This window comes from Hibiscus syriacus, unplaced genomic scaffold (genome assembly GCF_006381635.1).
Source record: "Hibiscus syriacus cultivar Baekdansim isolate YM2019G1 unplaced genomic scaffold, ASM638163v2 tig00110621_pilon, whole genome shotgun sequence".
NCBI lineage: Eukaryota > Viridiplantae > Streptophyta > Magnoliopsida > Malvales > Malvaceae > Hibiscus > Hibiscus syriacus.
In genome coordinates, this window is record NW_024062802.1 from 141,628 (window position 1) to 159,094 (window position 17,467).

Below are 17,467 nucleotides of genomic sequence, written 5' to 3' on the forward strand. Positions count from 1 at the left end.
CTTAAAACTATCATCTATTATACTTTAAATGTGTTTTCGTCCTCATATAACAGGAAACACTGGATTTCACGCCTGAAGAAAACAAGGTACAATGAAGTCTAAATTAAAACTTGAAACCCCGATTTTCAATCCAATGTACCAGAATTCTAGATTTAGCACTCATTCAACAAAAGAACCCAAATTTATTGTGCTGCAAAGGTTTCAAATTTTCCTACTACCAATGAAATGGAAGAGTTTGAGGGGCTTCACTTTCAGATGATTCACCGGAGTCCATGTGAAACATTCCTGTTCCGTGGACCCTTGTATCCCTTCCATCGGCAACAACTGAACCCATGGGCTCTATAACGTAGTTTTGATGGCTCGGACCTAAGGATCGCACTGAGAGGACTGACCGAGGCTGCACCGTGTTACTTGAACCGATCCCAGATGTATACAACAGTGGAGATGACAGAAGAGAGAGAGCACAATCCGAATCATACAACATACCATGGCAGCTCCCATTGCCTTCCAAGAAAGGCGCAACAGCCCCGATAACTGGCTGGCAAACGGAAGCTTTCGCAGGTGTTTGATCCTCCCCTTGTAGGAACATGCACTGCTTACCTTCTCTGTAGCTGCTTGAAGAGGATCCAAGAACAAGGCTTTGTTTTACAGGTGAGTTTAACAACTGCTTCAGGCTAAGACATCGAGACTCGATCGCCGATTCGTTATCTCCAGGCCAAGTAGTTTTCACCACAGTGGTGGTCGGATATGCTTGCACACTAGAGAATGGCAACATGGTCATAGCTGACTTTGGTAATTAGAGAAATAGATTCGAGGACGCGGGAGAGGATCCGGTTGAGGCTTCCTTCTCCTCTGGTTATGTCGGTCAAGAAGTGTCCTGCAGCTTCTCTTCCCGTCATTGAACTCCTCCAGTGAGTGAAACCTACAAAAAACCAGCAAAGTTTCTACACTAATTCGAATCTTATCGGTTTTAAATTATGCCCAAGTTCCGAAAAGTAGCAGCTAACAAAGGAAAGGAAAGGAAATACCTGCTGCATTGTTGACAGAATCTTTGCTTTAGGCCATTGATCATAACTTCTGCAGTCTTAGAATGGAGCTCACACACCTTATGGCGCCTATGGTAGTCCCTACATTTACTAAGGTCCGAGTCACATTCATCGACGAGGCACGAAACCGGGTGAGTCCCGATATATTAGGGGATCGAGCCTTCTTCGAACTCGAAGACCCACTTGACCAAGCTTCAAATCGACTCTGAAATCCCCTCTAGAGCTAAGAACTCTACAGCCACTTGATCCATCGCCATTGATTGCATCTGTGTTTGTTTCAGTTTCCTCAACAAAATCACTAAAATCCCATGAAGTAGTTTTCAAGTTCCACTCCATTAAATAAAAAAAATCCGTCACTTTCCACTGTTTATGTTCACCTAATAGGAAACTTTTCAACAATTAAATAAGGGGGAACAAGTTAGCAACAGAACATTAAACAGTTCCAAAACATTGGAAGCAGAAAAAATAAATAAAAAGAGAGCAGAAAAAGAAATAATAAAAAAGAAATAATTGTTGGTTGTAAGGAAAAAGGTACTTACAGTTGCTTGTCAGGCCATCGATTCAGTGACACCATTGACTCCATTAACATACAATTAAAGTAGATAAAAAGCACGAGAAAATCATCAGCAAAAGTAAATAATTGCATGAAAGGGAAAGGGGTTTCACCTAAAACAGCTTTATGTTGATATTTTTTCTATGTATATATATATATATATATATATATATTTCATATCATACGGATTTAGAGGTTGTTTGGAAGATGAGATGATGTTGAGAAAGAAGGGATGATAGGGCACAGCCTGCAAAGAAATAACTTGGGAAGTACAAAGGATGGATACTTAGGACAAATGTGTTTCACATTTCATAGCATGTTTTTTCCTACCTTTAGCAAAAGAAAGTTTCTTCTTCCTTTTCTTTTTACAAAAATTATAAAACTAAGATTTATTTTATCAACATTTTCTTGTGAGCCTCATGCATATTTTATTAAACTCAATTTAATTTAAATATTCTTAACATATTTTATTAAAAATATTATAATCTTATTGTTTAACTCGATAATTAGACATTTGATTTATCTAAAAAATCTCATATTTGATCTTCTTGAATTTCATTTTTTTTAATATTTCACTGATTCACCTGTGATTGATATAACTTGTGAACTTGTCATGTTTACTGTTATTAATGATTTGATTGTCAAATGAAAGTTCTCAAGAATAATAATAATCTTAATAAAAAAATGATTTTAAAGATTAAATAAAACACTCAAAAAGTTTAGTGGCTACCAACGGAATTTATCCTAAATTAAATACCAGATATATTAATTTTGTTATTTATGTATGAAAGTGACCCTCCTCTCTCTTTCCTCGACTTCTATCATATTTTGATTATTTTCTCAGCCGACACTGATTGAAATAAATATCAGACGCCGTTTAACTTAATGATATAAACATAGAATTTTAAGTTTTTGAATTTTTTTAATTACTATATATATTTCATAAATTTTAATTTACAAATAATTTATTTGTTTATAAATAAGATTAGAGATTTAGATCTTAATGTTATAAATAAATAAATTTAAGATAAAATTTATCTTTATAATGAATCTCTTTAATATTCCATTTGAATTAATTAATTAATTAAAAATAAGGGTTATTGAATCAAAGAAATATTCGATATGTCATGATAAAATTGGATTTTTATTTATAAAATATAAATTTTAGATTGATTTAAGTTTTTCTTTAAAATGAATTAAATTCATATTTTTAAAAAAATCCATAATTGGATAATTGTACAAACCAAACGATTTCGGTTGTAAAAAAATTATTATCATTCTTTAAGATTCCGAGTTCGAGCACCAAAAATACTAGAAGTATGATCTTTCAATGTCAATGAGAACTGTCTTTTAATAGATACTACCTTATATTTACCTTGAATTAATTAAAAAATTATAATTTTATAATAATAATGAAAAATAATTTTATGTATTCATATTTTACTAGTTAAATTTGACAAAAAAATATTACAATTATAATATTAATTTAAATTTTACTTTAATTTTATATTATTAAAATAAATATATATTTATTATTATTTTAATGAAAATATATGTAATTAAAAAATAATATTAAATTTAATCAAAAATGAATAAAAAAGGGTGGCCAACAGATTATACTAGAAGTTGATAGCCTGGAAGCCCCAAAATGAATAGCCAGAGATTGATTCTCTTTAAAGATGTGTTATTTTCAATGTAAATATGATTATGAAAAATACACTACAAGTAGAACAACTTCTAATGACAAATCCATCAACATAAATAGAAGGAAAACAAATCCACTAAACAAAAGTTGCATCGAACTAGTCGGGGCCATTTTCATTTAACCAAACACGAAAAATAAAGGTACCTCCGGGAGAAACTATGGCATTTCTAAGTCATCCTCTGTGCAGCTTCTTTTGCAAGAAGCTTCTCCTTCGCCTTGGTTCTGGCCTGTGACTTGGAGCCCATTATACCACCTCCCCACTTCTTCCGGTACTCATCATACTTGTCGTTGAAGTTAGCCTGCATATTCGGCGTAGACATTTGAGTGTCAGGTTAGACCAGGGAAAAAGTCCAGGCCAACCAGTTTAAATCCATGTGTAATTTGAACAGAAACTAAATGGAAGTTGGGAAACGTTGCAGGTGTGGTGTAATATTACCTTGATGGCCTCGAGGATTTTGCTGAAGTCCAACTTATCCTCGTTCTTAACTGTTGTTAAGCATAAGACGGAAGCAGTTTTCTTGTGAACAATCTGCGGTAGGTATAAACACAAATAAGTAATCTACTCGCTTTAACTCTATATACAGCAGAAAAGCAGATAACTGCAGAAGACAATTACCGATCCCAAACGTGATTTTCCCTTGACAATGCAGTAGGGGACCTCCATCTTTCTGCACAACGCGGGGAGCCATACTACCAATTCTATGGGATCCACATCATGAGCAATAACAACCAATTGTGCCTTGTTCTGCAGAGGACATAGTACAAAATAGCAATCATTGTTTTTAATAACTTTAGCAATAAAAAAGAGTGCCTTAGAAACTTTATTACTCCTCCGAAATTACATAAGAGAGATGGTGAGAGCGAGAGAGCAGATATTCTGAAGGCAAAGAAGGAGAGTTTCATGGAGGGGTACTTGGTCTGCGTTCGTTGATTATCTTAGTAGAAGAGTGAACAAAAGAACATTAGGGGAACTTTTTAGTTACCATGGAAAAGTTATTAGGGTGTTTATTCCTTTTATTAACAACAGACCAAAATACAAGGATTGTACGTTTGCATTTGTCCACTTTGCTAGCAAGAAGGATCTGTGCAATGCGGTGGAGAAAATGAACAATGTCAGGATCGATGGGAAGATAATTTCTGTTTCAGTAGCTAAATATGATAAGTTAGCTGGGATGAAGAATCGTGAAGGGAATACTGAGGAGGGCTTCAAAAGGGTAGAAAAAGGTGAGTGGAAGGGCAGTCGAATGGCTTCTTCAGCGCAAGTGAATGAGAAAATGGAACGAATGAACAAGTTCAATGATGGAAGAACTTATAGGGACATTGTGGTTGGGGTGAAAAAAGTTCCAGAAGGTCATCAAGTAAACAGTCAAAAGAATACACAGGAAGAGAAGAAATTTTTGGATGTCTTTATTCCGATGGAAGAGAGATTATGGTTGAGATCTTCACTTACTGGCATTTGCAAAGAGATTTTTGAAGTAGAATTTGTACAGAAAGCCTTACGAAATGAGGGCTTCAAAGTTAAGGTGATAAGGTGGGGATGTGCGAAGAATGCGTGTCTGGTGGTGTTTCAGTCGGTGGATGAGAGAAGAATTGCAATGGAAGAAAAACGGGAAACTCTAATGTTCTGGTTTGATATATTGGAGCCGGTGGTAGAGGAGAGGGGTATCCCATTAGCTTATTGTGCGATTTCAATAATTGGTGTCCCATTAAATTGTTGGTCGGTCCCGTTCTTTACTAGCCTAGCATCCAGATGGGGTAAGGTTGTAAAAATCCAAGATCAAACTGCGCATAGAGTGGATTGCAGAGTGGCGCAACTGCTACTAAGGGTTGAGAGTCCTTTTGACATTCCAAAACAAACCATCATCACTACATATGGGAGAAAATTCATGATTAAAATTAAAGTTGATGGTGCTGAGGAATTTTTCCCAGAATTATCAGATATGGAGATAGAAGAAGCTGCAGAGAATCCATGGGAGGAAAGCTCTTCGGAATGGAGCAATGAAGACGTGCAGATTCGGCAAGAAGAGAAGGAGGCAGTTCAGGAGTTGTCAGAAACCAAAAATAGGATGGAGTATGGGGTTAGAAGTTCTCAACATGGCAAAAACACAACTACCGAGGGAGGTTTGAATTTAAACATAGGAAGGGAAAATACACTTGACTTGTGCAAAGAAGTGACAGAAGTAGGTGATGTCTCTACACAGCGGGATAAGTCAGAGGAAGTTAATGAAGGGAGAGAAAATGAGAAAAGTTTGGGAGGTGCCATTAGAGAGCATGATATAGTTGACTGCGAAAATGGGCCTATTAGGGGCCCGGTTTTAAATTTCAGGAGTGGGCTGGAACAAGAGGAGGAGAGACTAAGCAAGGGTAACTGTTTCGAAATAACAGAAAATAATGCTGTGCAAGGCCAAAATTCTGTGCAAGTGGGATCTGTTTCCCTGACCTCCAAAAGGAATTCGGGGACTGTATATGGGAGTAAATTGAGAAGGGGAATATACAAACATGTTTATTCAAGATCTAGGTCGAGGGGAACTAGGAGCTGTTTAGGTACAAGCTCGGATTATGTATATAGAAATGAGGAGGAGGGGACAGAGGCTTTAGAGAGCTGGAATGTTAGTAAATTGTTGGGGGTCACATTTAGAGGGGGGAAAAACTTTTATGAACAGAGCAATTCCATTGATTAAGGAGAGAGAAGTATATGGGGGAAATTAAGGGGTGATGGTTTACAAGGTTTTGATAGGATATAGATGATTAGTTGGAATTTACTGACTTGGAATGTTAGAGGTTTGGGTAGGAGGATAAAGGCTAGAGCTGTAAGGAGGATTGTTGATAAGATAAAGCCTTTAATTTTTTTCATTCAGGAATCGAAAAAGGAAGTGTTGACCCCGTTGGTTGTGAGGAAAATGGGAGGTAATTTGTTGACAGCATCGGTAATTTCAGCATCTGAAGGTTCTGTTGGAGGTTTGATTACTTTGTGGAATGAGGTAGAGTGTAAGGTTATAGAGGAGGTCATCCATAGGAGATATGTAGCAGTTAAGGGTATTATTGATGAGGCACAAGGAGCATGTTGGTTCATAAATGTGTATGGTCCTAGTGTTGATTCAGAAAAGGAGGCGTTTTTTGGGGAGCTTTTATCATTCTTAGAGAATATAGACTGTCCAATGTGTCTCGGAGGAGATTTCAATGTGGTAATGTCACAGGAAGAGAAGATCGGAGGTGCAGTTAACTTAGCTACAATGTTTGCTTTTAAAGATTTTATGAGCAAAGCTAATCTTCTGGATTTGCCTATGGTTGGAGGCAGATTTACATGGTGCAACAATAGAGATATCCCAACTTATGAGCGGCTAGATCGATTCCTAGTGGACCAAAGATTTTTATCTTTGTTTCCTATGATCTCTCAAAGACTCCTAGAAAGGTCTGTTTCTGACCATAACAGCATCTTGCTGGAAAATAGGGGCTGGAAAATAGGGGCTGGAATTGGGGCCCTAAACCGTTCAAATTGTTTAATTATGTCTTGGAAGAGGATGGGTTTTGTAAGATGATGGAAGGAGAACTTGTCAAGCTTTGTGATGTGGAGAATAGGCAACCAATCTCTAGTGTACTAAAAAGAGTGCAGGGAGCAGTGAAGAAATGGTCTGGGAAGGGCTATCTTGAGATTCCTGGGAAAATAAATAGGTTGGAAAAAGAAATACAGGTGATGGAACTTAATTTGCAACAAGGTATCTCCATGGTGTCTATGAAGAACCTAGTGGTAGCAAAGAAAGAGCTGTGGGACTTGTATAAAAAAGATGAACTGATTTGGTTTCAAAAGTCAAGGTTGAAGTGGAATTTGAATGGGGATAAAAACACCAGATTTTTCCATCAGTGTGCAAGAGGTAGAGGGAGGAGAAACAACATCAAATCCATCAAAGTTGATAACGAAGACATTTCAGATCCAAAACTAATTAAAGATTCGGTGGTTCACTTTTTCAAGGGGCTGTTAAACCAGGACAATACATTGGAAGTTGAAGAACTGGACTTGGATTTTTTAAAGCTTTCGGAACAGCAGAGTATGGCCCTCGAGAAGCCTTTCTCTGAAGAGGAAATTTGGGGTGTAATAGCTAATTCGGATAGTAACAAAGCACCTGGTCTTGATGGACTGAATTTAGGCTTTTTTAAGAAGTTTTGGCCAAATCTGAAGGAAGTTTTGCTGCTGTTTTTTAAGGAATTTTATGAGGGTAAAGAATGGGACATGGAAACAAACCACTCTTTCCTCTCTCTTATTCCAAAGAGGGACAATCCGGAGGGCCTTGAAGACTTTAGGCCTATTAGTCTTGTTGGGGGTTTCTACAAAATTCTTTCAAAAGTTCTAGCTAGAAAGTTAAGCTTGTGTATTAATGATGTTATTAGTCCATCACAATTCGCATTTATTCCGGGGAGACATATTTTAGATTGTGCGTTTATAGCAAATGAAGGCATTGATTGTTGGAGGAAAAAAGGATTGAAGGGAGTTGTCTTTAAGGTGGACTTCAAAGAGCTTTTGATTCGGTTGATTGGAAGATCTTGTTGAAAATAATGAGTAAAATGGGATTTGGAGCTAGATGGAGTTCTTGGATGTATAAATGTGTTTCAACAGCTTCCATTTCAGTCCTGGTAAATGGCACTCCTACGGAGAAAATCAACATTACTAGAGGTCTAAGGCAGGGCTGCTCGTTATCCCCTTTGTTGTTTAATTTGGGATGGGAATTGCTACATTTAATGCTGGTGAAAGCAGTGAACAAGGGGCTTTTCTCGGGTTTTGAATTAGGCTCTAATGACCGTTCTTTCATGTTATCTCATTTGCAATTCGCGGATGACTTAATAATTTTTAGTAAGGCTTCTAGTCATGATTTGGTGAATATTAGGAAGGTGCTTCTAATTTATGAACTGCTGGTGGGTTTGAAGTTGAATTTGTCCAAGAGTAGAATTTTTGGAATTAACGTGGGAGAGGAGGAGTTAGTTACATGGGCAAAGGAAATAGGGTGTGTAAAGGGAGTTTTTCCATCGGAGTATTTAGGTCTTCCATTGGGGGCCAAGAGGAATTCCTTTTCCATGTGGGAACCGGTAGTTCAAAAATTTTATAAGAGTTTGGCTGGTTGGAAGGCCAAGTCTTTATCTCTGGCTGGAAGGGCTATCTTGGTCAAATCCGTTTTGTGCTCTCTTCCAATATACTACCTTTCTATTTTTCGGATCCCTAGTAGCGTTCTCAACAAATTAAACTCTATCATGGCATCGTTTTTATGGGGGGAGCATCAGAGAAAAAGAACATTCATTGGATTAAGTGGGATTTGGTGTGTAAGCCTAAGAAGTTGGGGGGTTTAGGGATCCCGAATCTGTTGTTATTAAACATGGCTCTTTTGGGGAAATGGGTGTGGAAATTTGCTGCAGAGAAAAACTCTTGGTGGAAATCTGTTTTGTGCTGTGTCTACAATTTGGATCCTAATTCTTTGATGATTCGGATTCTTGGACAGCTCGTACTTCTTGGATTTGGAGAGGAGTTGTTAAGAATTTCTTTTCATGTGATGCATTTGGGGACTGTTTTCGGAGAAATTTGTGTGTTAGAGCAGGAAATGGAGAAACAGTTAAGTTTTGGCATGATGTTTGGTTGGGTTCGGTTCCTCTTAAAGATAGGTTTCCAAGGTTATTTGCTCTCTCGAATAATAAAGAGGGTAAGGTTGCAGAATTCAGATTGCATTCTGATGCGGGTTGGGTTTGGGATATTCAAACGAGAAGGAATTTGGTAGATTGGGAGGTTGAACAGTGGCTGCAAATTATTTCTCTGTTGAACAACTCTTCTTTGTCCCTAGTTGAGGAAGATTGTTGGATTTGGTTGGGAAATGGAGAGGGTTGTTTTACAGCAAAATCATGTGTGAATGCTTATTTTGATAGAGAGGGTAATGTTGAATTAGAAAGCAATTGGGAAAGATATGTTTGGAAAGGAGTAGCTCCACCACGTGTGGAATCTTTCGTTTGGCAACTTGCTCATCATAGGGTTGCAGTGAAAGAGGAACTGCTGAAGAGAGGAGTTACTGGGGTTGAAGACTCTGTCTGCCCTATGTGCAGGAAGTATAATGAGTCGGTCGCTCATCTGTTTCTTCACTGCGAAGTGGTATGGGTCTTGTGGGCTAAGTTTCTAAAATTATGGAATGTTTTCTTTGTGGTTCCTGGTTCGTTAATGGATTTCTTTATGGCCTGGGATGATCTAGTGCCACGATCTCTCATATGGAAGTTTATTCCAAGAGCGGTATTGTGGTCTGTTTGGAAATGTAGGAATGAGGTGATTTTTCAGAATGAGAAGGTTGATCCGGTGTTGTTGTTCTTCATTACACGTTTCAGAACTGTTTCTTGGTTCGAAACATCAGTTAAGGATGTTCACTTTCATTTCGATTCTTTGATGGGTGATTTAAAACTTGCAGATCAACTTGGCAATTCGCATAAGAAGAATCTTCCTTCTTCCAGGTAGAGTCCTCCTCCGGAAGGGTTTTTAAAAGTAAACGTTGATGGTGCAATGGTTAAAGATTGGGATAAGGGTGGTATAGGTGGCTTGATTAGGGATGGCAGCGGGTTGGTGCTTGGGTCATTTTCAGAGAAGGTTGGGGGAGGTCCTCCTTTACTCGCGGAGCTTTTGGCTATTAATAGAGGGCTGATTCCTATTGAGGAAGTTGAAACCGATTTCTTTTCAAAACAGAGGATTATTTTGGAATCAGACTCTTCTAATGCTCTGAAGTGGATTAATAATCCGATCCTTAGTCCTACTTTGTTCCAATCCTTGATAACGGATATAGCTTCTGCTGTGGAGAGGAAGGGTATTATTATAAGGCACATCTCGAGAGCAGCTAATTGGGAAGCTGATGAATTAGCTAAAGCTGGCATAGGCTGATTTTAGTTGTGTAACTGTTAAGGTGTTGTCTTGGTTGTTACTATTAAAAGTGTATTAGGGTGTTTTATGCTTTCAGAATTATGGTTGTTTTGTTGTGTAAGAAGTTGTTGTTGTAGAGATGTGGAGGTGTATTATTGTTCCTATTAATAAAAGTTAGAGGCACTCTTTCCCTCCTTCCAATGTCCTTCATGTTATGTTTGTAACATGGAGGATAAGAAGGGGGTTTTAATGAGGCCTTATTCTATCAAAAAAAAATAACTTTAGCAATAAACAGAATGAATGAAACCAAACCACACGAATTGATGAAAAATTGTGGAGACTAAATCACAACCTGCTCAATAAGGTATGTAACATGGTTAAGTCCATATTTTACTACAATTGGTTTCTTTGATTCAGGAGCTTTTCCTTCAGCCTCAGCCTGGGCCTTCTTCAGGAGACGTTCCTTCTTGGCGGCCTTGTCCTCTGGCCTGTACTTGAGAAGCAACTTGAAGAGACTAGTTGATGTATTAAGACATAAAATGACCAAGGTATAATTACAAATTCCTATCAATCATTATAAAAAGGAAAGGAGTTCTACAGCAAGAACAAACAAGAAAGCATTTTCACGCTTACATAAATAGATTTAATAAATGAATCAAGCTAAGAAACCATAATTCAATCAAACTAAAATTTGCGAATGTAATATGTGAAAAGAAATAAGTAATGATTTTATCACATACCAAGGTTCTTATCAAGAGTCTTAGTAAATTGGTTCAATGCTGGTGGGACCTTCAACCTCTGCTTAAGGATCCTCTTTTTCCTTTGAATACGAACAACCTTAGGCCACTTCACAAAACGATGCAGATCCTTCTTCGGTGGCAAAGCCCCTCCAATACCGAACTGCTTTGGACGCTTCTCGAACAATGGATTGACAACCTTATCCTAATTTCCAAAATAACAGATAGGTGAGCCCACAACGAATTATTAAAGGGTTCAATGTGATTAAGTAATAAGAAATTGAAAGTTACTTGTTTTTTCTTTGCTGGCACAGCTACCTTTCCACCTCTCTTCGGGGCCTGCATTTAATAACAAATTAATTAAAAAAACAAAGACAAACCTGAACCCTTTTTTTTGGATAAGTAAAATTTTTATTCATCCAAAGAATGCAGACTAGCTGCAACAACCATAACCCATCAACCCATTACATCAAACCCCAATCTATACACAACTGTCTATTTACTGCATCTAGCCTATTCATGCGGCATCCATACATTTTAATACTTACAGCTTCTTTAATTCTACTTACAATGGTATCGATCGAGCGAGTCTTACCTCTAAATAGCCCGTGGTTACGCTCCTCCCAGATGAAATAAATGAACCCAGACCAGGCCAGCTTAAGGATATGAACCAATAGAGACTTCCCTTTAAGGTTCAGCAGCAACCAGCAGACAAGGTCATTCCAGCATAAAGGCCCCAGATTAAGTGCACAAGCATGCAAGATGGCATGCCAAACTCCCACAGCATAGGCACAATCAGAAAAAATGTGATCACGAGACTCAAAACCAGATCTGCACAAACCACAACCACTATCAACAGCTATACCAAACCTTGCAAGCCTGTCTTTAGTTGACAATCTGTCTAACATTGCCATCCAAGATATCATTGAAAATTTTGGAATATGGCCAGGAAACCATACAAGCCGATGCCAACTAACCTTCTCACCTCTACAGCGAATATTATCCCAAATCCACCGAGCATTAACTTGAGACCAGCTACTAATAGAACAGAACAGACTGCTAGCTTCACTCCTCAGCTTAAACATTTTAGCTAAGATCCAGCTAAGGTGAGCCCTGTAATCAGCATGCAGAAATCCACTGATCTAAGCATAAGAGTTCACCCAAGCAATCCAAAGGGAACCTTACCCCGCCAAAATCTTCTTAATCAGCAGTAAGCAACATGCTTTGCTCCAATCTGTCAAGCTCCTTAAACCCAAGCCTCCCTCAGATTTTAATAAGCATATCTGTTTCCAGCTCACCCGAGCCCCTCTAGCTGAGGAATCACTCCCTTTCAAAAAGAACCTCATGCACAATTTCTCAACATCCCTTATGACTCCCTTAGGCAAGATAAGATGTCTACTCCAATAGCTAAAAATACTAAATAGAACAGATTTAATGAGTTGCAATCTACCCCCAAAGCTCAGCCTCTTATTGGCCCATTTACTCAATTTTTCCTTAATTTTAGTTACCAAAGCAGTACAATCTTTACTAGTAAGCTTCCTGGTAACCAAGGGTACACCAAGGTACCTAACAGGGAGATTACCAACTCTAAAGCCTGTTCCAGCCTTGATTTGCCCAAGGACAAGGTCAGATACACCACAAGCATAAAGCTCAGTTTTAACCTGAACCCTTTTGAATAAGCACGTCAATTAATAATTAGGTTCAAACCAATAAACTTAAATCCCAAGAGCCACTACAGGATTTTTTAAACATAAACAATGGAAAAATCCTGCAAAGGACTATAATCCCCAAATTTCTTTTAGCTAAACAAAGACTTATACTAATCTTTCAATGAAATCAATGTTCACTACACTATACCAATAGCTGCAATCTGTAATATCTGATAAAATGGCACACAACGTTTAATCTAGAAAATAGCACAAAGAAAAAGCTGAGTGTACTGAACCTAAATAAAACAAGCATAAATGAAAGAGCATTGGCAAGATAGAATTGAAAGAAACAATACAGAAAAAGAGATAACAGTCTAGATGGAGTTTTCGGAACCTCCTGAAGCTTTCCCGAGCTTTTTGTGGTTGAATGGATACGGCGGAGCAAAACCCTAGTCGGGAAGAAAAATCGAAAATTCAGTGTTTTATATTATGATGGACAGAGACATGTTTGGGCCAGTGGTAAAACGTTATGGGCTTGTTGGACCTTTCTACGCTTAGAAACAATATATAAAACAATTCACGCTCTTGGTGGGAAGTCTTCTGGAAGAAGCTTACTCCTGCAAAATCTAGCATAAAATCTTCTGGATCAACTTCAAATCAAGGTCGTAATAACGTTTACACTTGACGATCTATATGAATTGAATCATACTGTGATATGGATTTGATGCACCCAAAAGCTGAGGTGAAGGACGTTATTACAGATGTAATAAATAACATGTCCGATGACGAAATTGAGCTTAACGGTGATACAGGTGGTGGTTCTGAACTGTAAGTGATGCCCTCCATTGGCACTTCTCCTACAAAATTGTACCAGTGAAAGATATTTCTACGGAACAAGTCAGTTTTTTTTAACGCTAGTTAATGACAATAAACATAATGAACCAATTAAAAGTTTAATAGTTATAAATAATATAAGCTTTAAAATTTCTGTAAACAAAATAAAAAGTACTTAAAATTTGAGTTGCCATCTCTACAGTTTACGTATATTTTGATGAATTATTATAGTAGCACTTTATCAGATATCAAAAGGCAGACGTAGCCTACGTTTTCATTTCGTGTATGAAACTGTAAATTTCGTAGAACTGTATGACGTATTCAGGGCAAAAGAAATTGCAGCAAAAAATGAAAAAGAAGGCTGTTTTATTTAATATGGTAAAAAGGTTGTTCACAAGGGCCGAGGCTTAGAAGCTAAAGGGTAACAGCAGCGAGTGGTGGCAGTAATAGTGGCAGGGTCTGTGTCGATGCTCCATGGGATGTTTCTCCGACTACTGTTTATTCATGGACATCACCCCCTATTACTAGGCAATTGATGACACACTCTGAATCTCTAACAATCGAACACACCTTAATCTCTCATTATCTCAACCCTAAACGTGGAAAAGCAAAGCAAACCCTCTTTTCTCTCTCTAGGAATATAGCTGCAAAATAACTCCACCTTCTCACTACTTTCTTCATTGCATGGTCCCCGTAAAGATATACTGATGGATAACCCTTATTACATGCATGTACGTGTTTTCATGTCGTGTTATATATATATATATATATATGTTTTCCTCACCATATTTATATTGTTGTGTGAAAGTATTGTATCGATTATTTTTTATATTATGGAATTTAAATAACACGGTTTTTATTTTTTACGTTTAATAATACGTCTAGTCAATAAATTATATGTTCATATATCATTATAAAATTTTAATTTAATTTTTATACATAAAATTATAAATTGTGTTTGAATAAACGGGTAACAATAGCAAAAGAAACAAAAGGAGGGAGCTTTGATTACAATGAAGAATCGGCTCACTCTTTCCAATCGAAGACAATAATATATATAGCGGCTGTAGAATACATAATGCATGAACAAATTAACAACTTGAAAAAATTCAACTCGATTCAACTTTAAAAAATTCAATTTAATTTGATTTAACTTGTAATTTTATAAATTCTATTAAAAAAATTTACGTTTGAGTCGAGTTACAAAATAGAACTTGAATAACTCAATTTTTTTTAGTAATTAATGAATTAGTTTTCACATTTGGGTCGAGTCTCTCAATTTTTTATGATATATATATATTTAGGGATGGCAACTCAACCCGAATCCGACGGGTTCCGACCCGACCCGATCGGGTCGGATTTTTTTAAAAAAAAAATCGGGTTCGGGTCGGGTCGGGTTTTTTTAAAATGTACTGTTCGGGTCGGGTCGGGTCGGGTTTAGGGTGAAAAAATCCGACCCGACCCGACCCGAAAAATATAATTTTATCCTATATATTTAGGGATAATTACAATAATGTCCCTCCATATAATTTTTTTCAATTAAGTCACTGTTTTCATTGAATAAATTTTTTTTATTATTATTTCGGGTCGGGTCGGGTCGGGTCGGGTTTCTAAGTCACATATTCGGGTCGGGTCGGGTCGGGTGAAACCTTAATTTCGTCGGGTCGGGTCGGGTCACGGGTGAAAAACCCTTTCTTCTCGGGTCGGGTCGGGTGGCCCAAAAACCCGACCCGACCCATTGCCATCCCTATATATATTATATATGAAAAAATATATATTGCTGCAATTGAGGTATAGACTAATCATTTTTGTTGTATGTAATTGTTTATACTCTCTTTAGGGATGTTTCTTGTAGCAACATTGTTCCTTTAGATAATAAAATTTAACTTATCAAAAATATTATAAATATTTATAATTAAATTTACATAAAATTCGTACAATTTGAATATGTTAACCTTATCTTAAATTATAGACAATGATAATTAAATTTTAAATTGTTCAACTTGATTCATATTATTTTAATTTCTCTTTTGGTATGGTATTTTGTTGTTCTTTTGCTAAAGTTGTATGGTGTGCTTCATTTTTACCAATGAATGCTTCATTGGTTGGATGAATACATAGAGGGGAAACATAATACAGTCCAATTATTAAAGGCGTTCATAAATTATGTGTTCGGCCGCACGTGAGCTTGTCCACACTTTTTCTTATCTAATCAACCTTTTCATCATCGCTTTTTCCTTTCAAAAATGCCACGTGCACTTCTAACCCTGGTTCAGTTTAAATAATAACAATTTCAAAACATTTTTTAAATATTTCGCTTACCATATAGAGTATAAGGGTAAATTACATTATTAGTTACCAGTGTATGACTATTCCTTAATTACTGAACTATTTTTAATAAATTTATCACTAGTATTATATTTTTTTTCTATTACAATCATCGATAGTTTTAATATTAGTGGTGATTTTGACATAAATTTATTATTTTTTAATTTTTATATCGTTTGTTCTTCCATCATCAACAGTGCACGTGTCAATTTTTTTTATAATTATTCAGTTGATTAGATGGTATCAATTATCACAAGTTTATTAGATAAATAAAATATAAGCATTATTAACATTGAAGGGGAGTGTCCAACCATTGGACTAGACAAAAAATATATTAGAATTCTACCACTGAGCAATGGGTTATAAGTATGATTCATTATAGTATATAAGTTTTTATATATTTATAATATATTTTTTTGTCTAATTTGATGAAGGACAAAAAGAAATTCACATTAATATAACGGTAGATGACTAAAATATAAAGAAGAAGACGTTAAAGTTAGTGATAATTGGTTAAGAATATAGGTTGATTATCCAAATAAAAATATAATTATAAGTTGATGTCTAATGATATAGTTTACCCAAAATATAAATCACCCGCTGCTATTTCCCTTGTGTTCTTATTCCTTCATTCTCACCGTCTCTCAGTTCGATGTTCAAGCTATAAAACAAAACAAAAACAAAGCAAAACCCTAAAATGCCCGCATTTCGTAGTTGATTGTACTCTGGGATCGATCCTCACCATATATCTCCTCCAGTCCCCAAGGTGATGTGAAGAAGCTCTCTTTGGTTTCTTTGATCGAAAATGAGTTTTCTTTTTAATTCGAGTCAAAATTTGGATTTTAGTTCAATAAATGCGAAGGACTCTTTTGAGATATTTGTTGTTTTGTCATTTTTGTCTTTCATGATCTTCTTCTGCAAATATTGTCTTTTCAAGAATATACTTTCCAAAGCGGAAATAAATCGATTATATATTTCTTTATTATTATAATATTATTGTTTTTTCATGCAATTTCTATCTCCTCTGCTCTATCTGCTTCTCCTCTCTGCGCAGCTGTTGCATCTTTTATGTACTGTGAATCTCTGCTTTGTCGACTGCTCAGTAAAATTCACCATTTTCCCATTTTCTTTTCTTCTTCATCTCAAACATTTTCTTCGCTCTCTCTCGAGGGAAGCTCCGTTTCCAGCTCTTTAAAATTTTGAAATGAAAATGGGTATTTGAAAACTTTTTGTTCACAGAGATTTCTGGTACGACTCGCCGTCGTTTTGGTGTTACTGTTTTGAGCCTAAAGTGGAGCTCGTGAAGCATTTGTTTTTATTTTTTTTTGGGTAGGCTCTCTTTGGTTCTAGTCAAATCTGAATCGCCTACTAATGATCTGACGGTTGTTTTTTTTTTCTCATCTTCGTTTCTTTTTCAGAATTTTGATGGATGGCGATGTGATGTTCTTATATCCTTTATATATAAACCTTCCCCGCACTGTTTTTTCTATGCAGATTTCCCAGGAACGGAAGCTTTTCCCAATGGCGTTTTTTTAAAGTCTAACTCGAGGTATCAAACTCGCCTTTTTTCGAATTCCGCGACTTGTTGACCTTTGATCTCTGGGTTTCCGAGTATTGGGTGCTGCTTTCACCGATGAATGGGCGTTTCGTTTCGATACTGTCCTCGGTTTCCATCGCCGTATTATTCCTCTACCTCATCGTGTTTTTCCCAGGTGCTTGATTTACATGCATAGATACCTTC

The 17,467-nt window shown here is 36.6% G+C and overlaps 2 protein-coding genes and 1 pseudogene across 3 annotated transcripts; all 3 read right to left on the minus strand.

Annotated features, from left to right (window-relative positions):
• Positions 1 to 118: 118 nt before the first annotated feature.
• On the minus strand, positions 119 to 1,446 carry LOC120135975 (annotated as a pseudogene).
• A 1,892-nt stretch (positions 1,447 to 3,338) lies between these two features.
• Positions 3,339 to 11,260, minus strand: LOC120135839 (60S ribosomal protein L7a-2-like). The gene is made up of 6 exons (XM_039152023.1): positions 11,207 to 11,260; positions 10,919 to 11,120; positions 10,531 to 10,700; positions 3,921 to 4,049; positions 3,741 to 3,833; positions 3,339 to 3,603 (listed from the first exon to the last, which is right to left on the minus strand). The coding sequence occupies exons 1-6, from the start codon at positions 11,258 to 11,260 to the stop codon at positions 3,472 to 3,474; spliced, it is 780 nt and encodes a 259-aa protein (XP_039007954.1). The 3' UTR covers positions 3,339 to 3,471.
• A 255-nt stretch (positions 11,261 to 11,515) lies between these two features.
• LOC120136254 lies at positions 11,516 to 12,942 on the minus strand. 2 transcript variants are annotated; one of them, XM_039152348.1, is made up of 3 exons: positions 12,101 to 12,942; positions 11,901 to 12,028; positions 11,516 to 11,746 (listed from the first exon to the last, which is right to left on the minus strand). In XM_039152348.1, exons 1-3 carry the CDS (start codon positions 12,259 to 12,261, stop codon positions 11,610 to 11,612), a joined length of 426 nt encoding a protein of 141 aa, XP_039008279.1. In that variant the 5' UTR covers positions 12,262 to 12,942; the 3' UTR covers positions 11,516 to 11,609. The 2 variants fall into 2 exon arrangements, with proteins under 2 accessions (XP_039008279.1, XP_039008280.1); XM_039152349.1 differs by having other exon boundaries at positions 11,893 to 12,028.
• Positions 12,943 to 17,467: the final 4,525 nt, after the last annotated feature.

Bases quoted from the DNA above. Each gene is read 5' to 3' on its own strand.
- LOC120135839 (XM_039152023.1), bottom strand. From the start codon at position 11,260: ATGCAGGCCCCGAAGAGAGGTGGAAAGGTAGCTGTGCCAGCAAAGAAA. The intron at 3,834-3,920 runs GTAATTGTCTTC...TACCTACCGCAG, and splicing joins GAAAATCACGTTTGGGATCG to ATTGTTCACAAGAAAACTGC. The intron at 3,604-3,740 runs GTAATATTACAC...CCGAATATGCAG, and splicing joins AAATCCTCGAGGCCATCAAG to GCTAACTTCAACGACAAGTA.
- LOC120136254 (XM_039152348.1), bottom strand. From the start codon at position 12,261: ATGAGGTTCTTTTTGAAAGGGAGTGATTCCTCAGCTAGAGGGGCTCGG. The intron at 12,029-12,100 runs GTAAGGTTCCCT...TGCTGATTACAG, and splicing joins ATTAAGAAGATTTTGGCGGG to GGCTCACCTTAGCTGGATCT. The intron at 11,747-11,900 runs GTGAGAAGGTTA...TGGTTTGTGCAG, and splicing joins GGATAATATTCGCTGTAGAG to ATCTGGTTTTGAGTCTCGTG.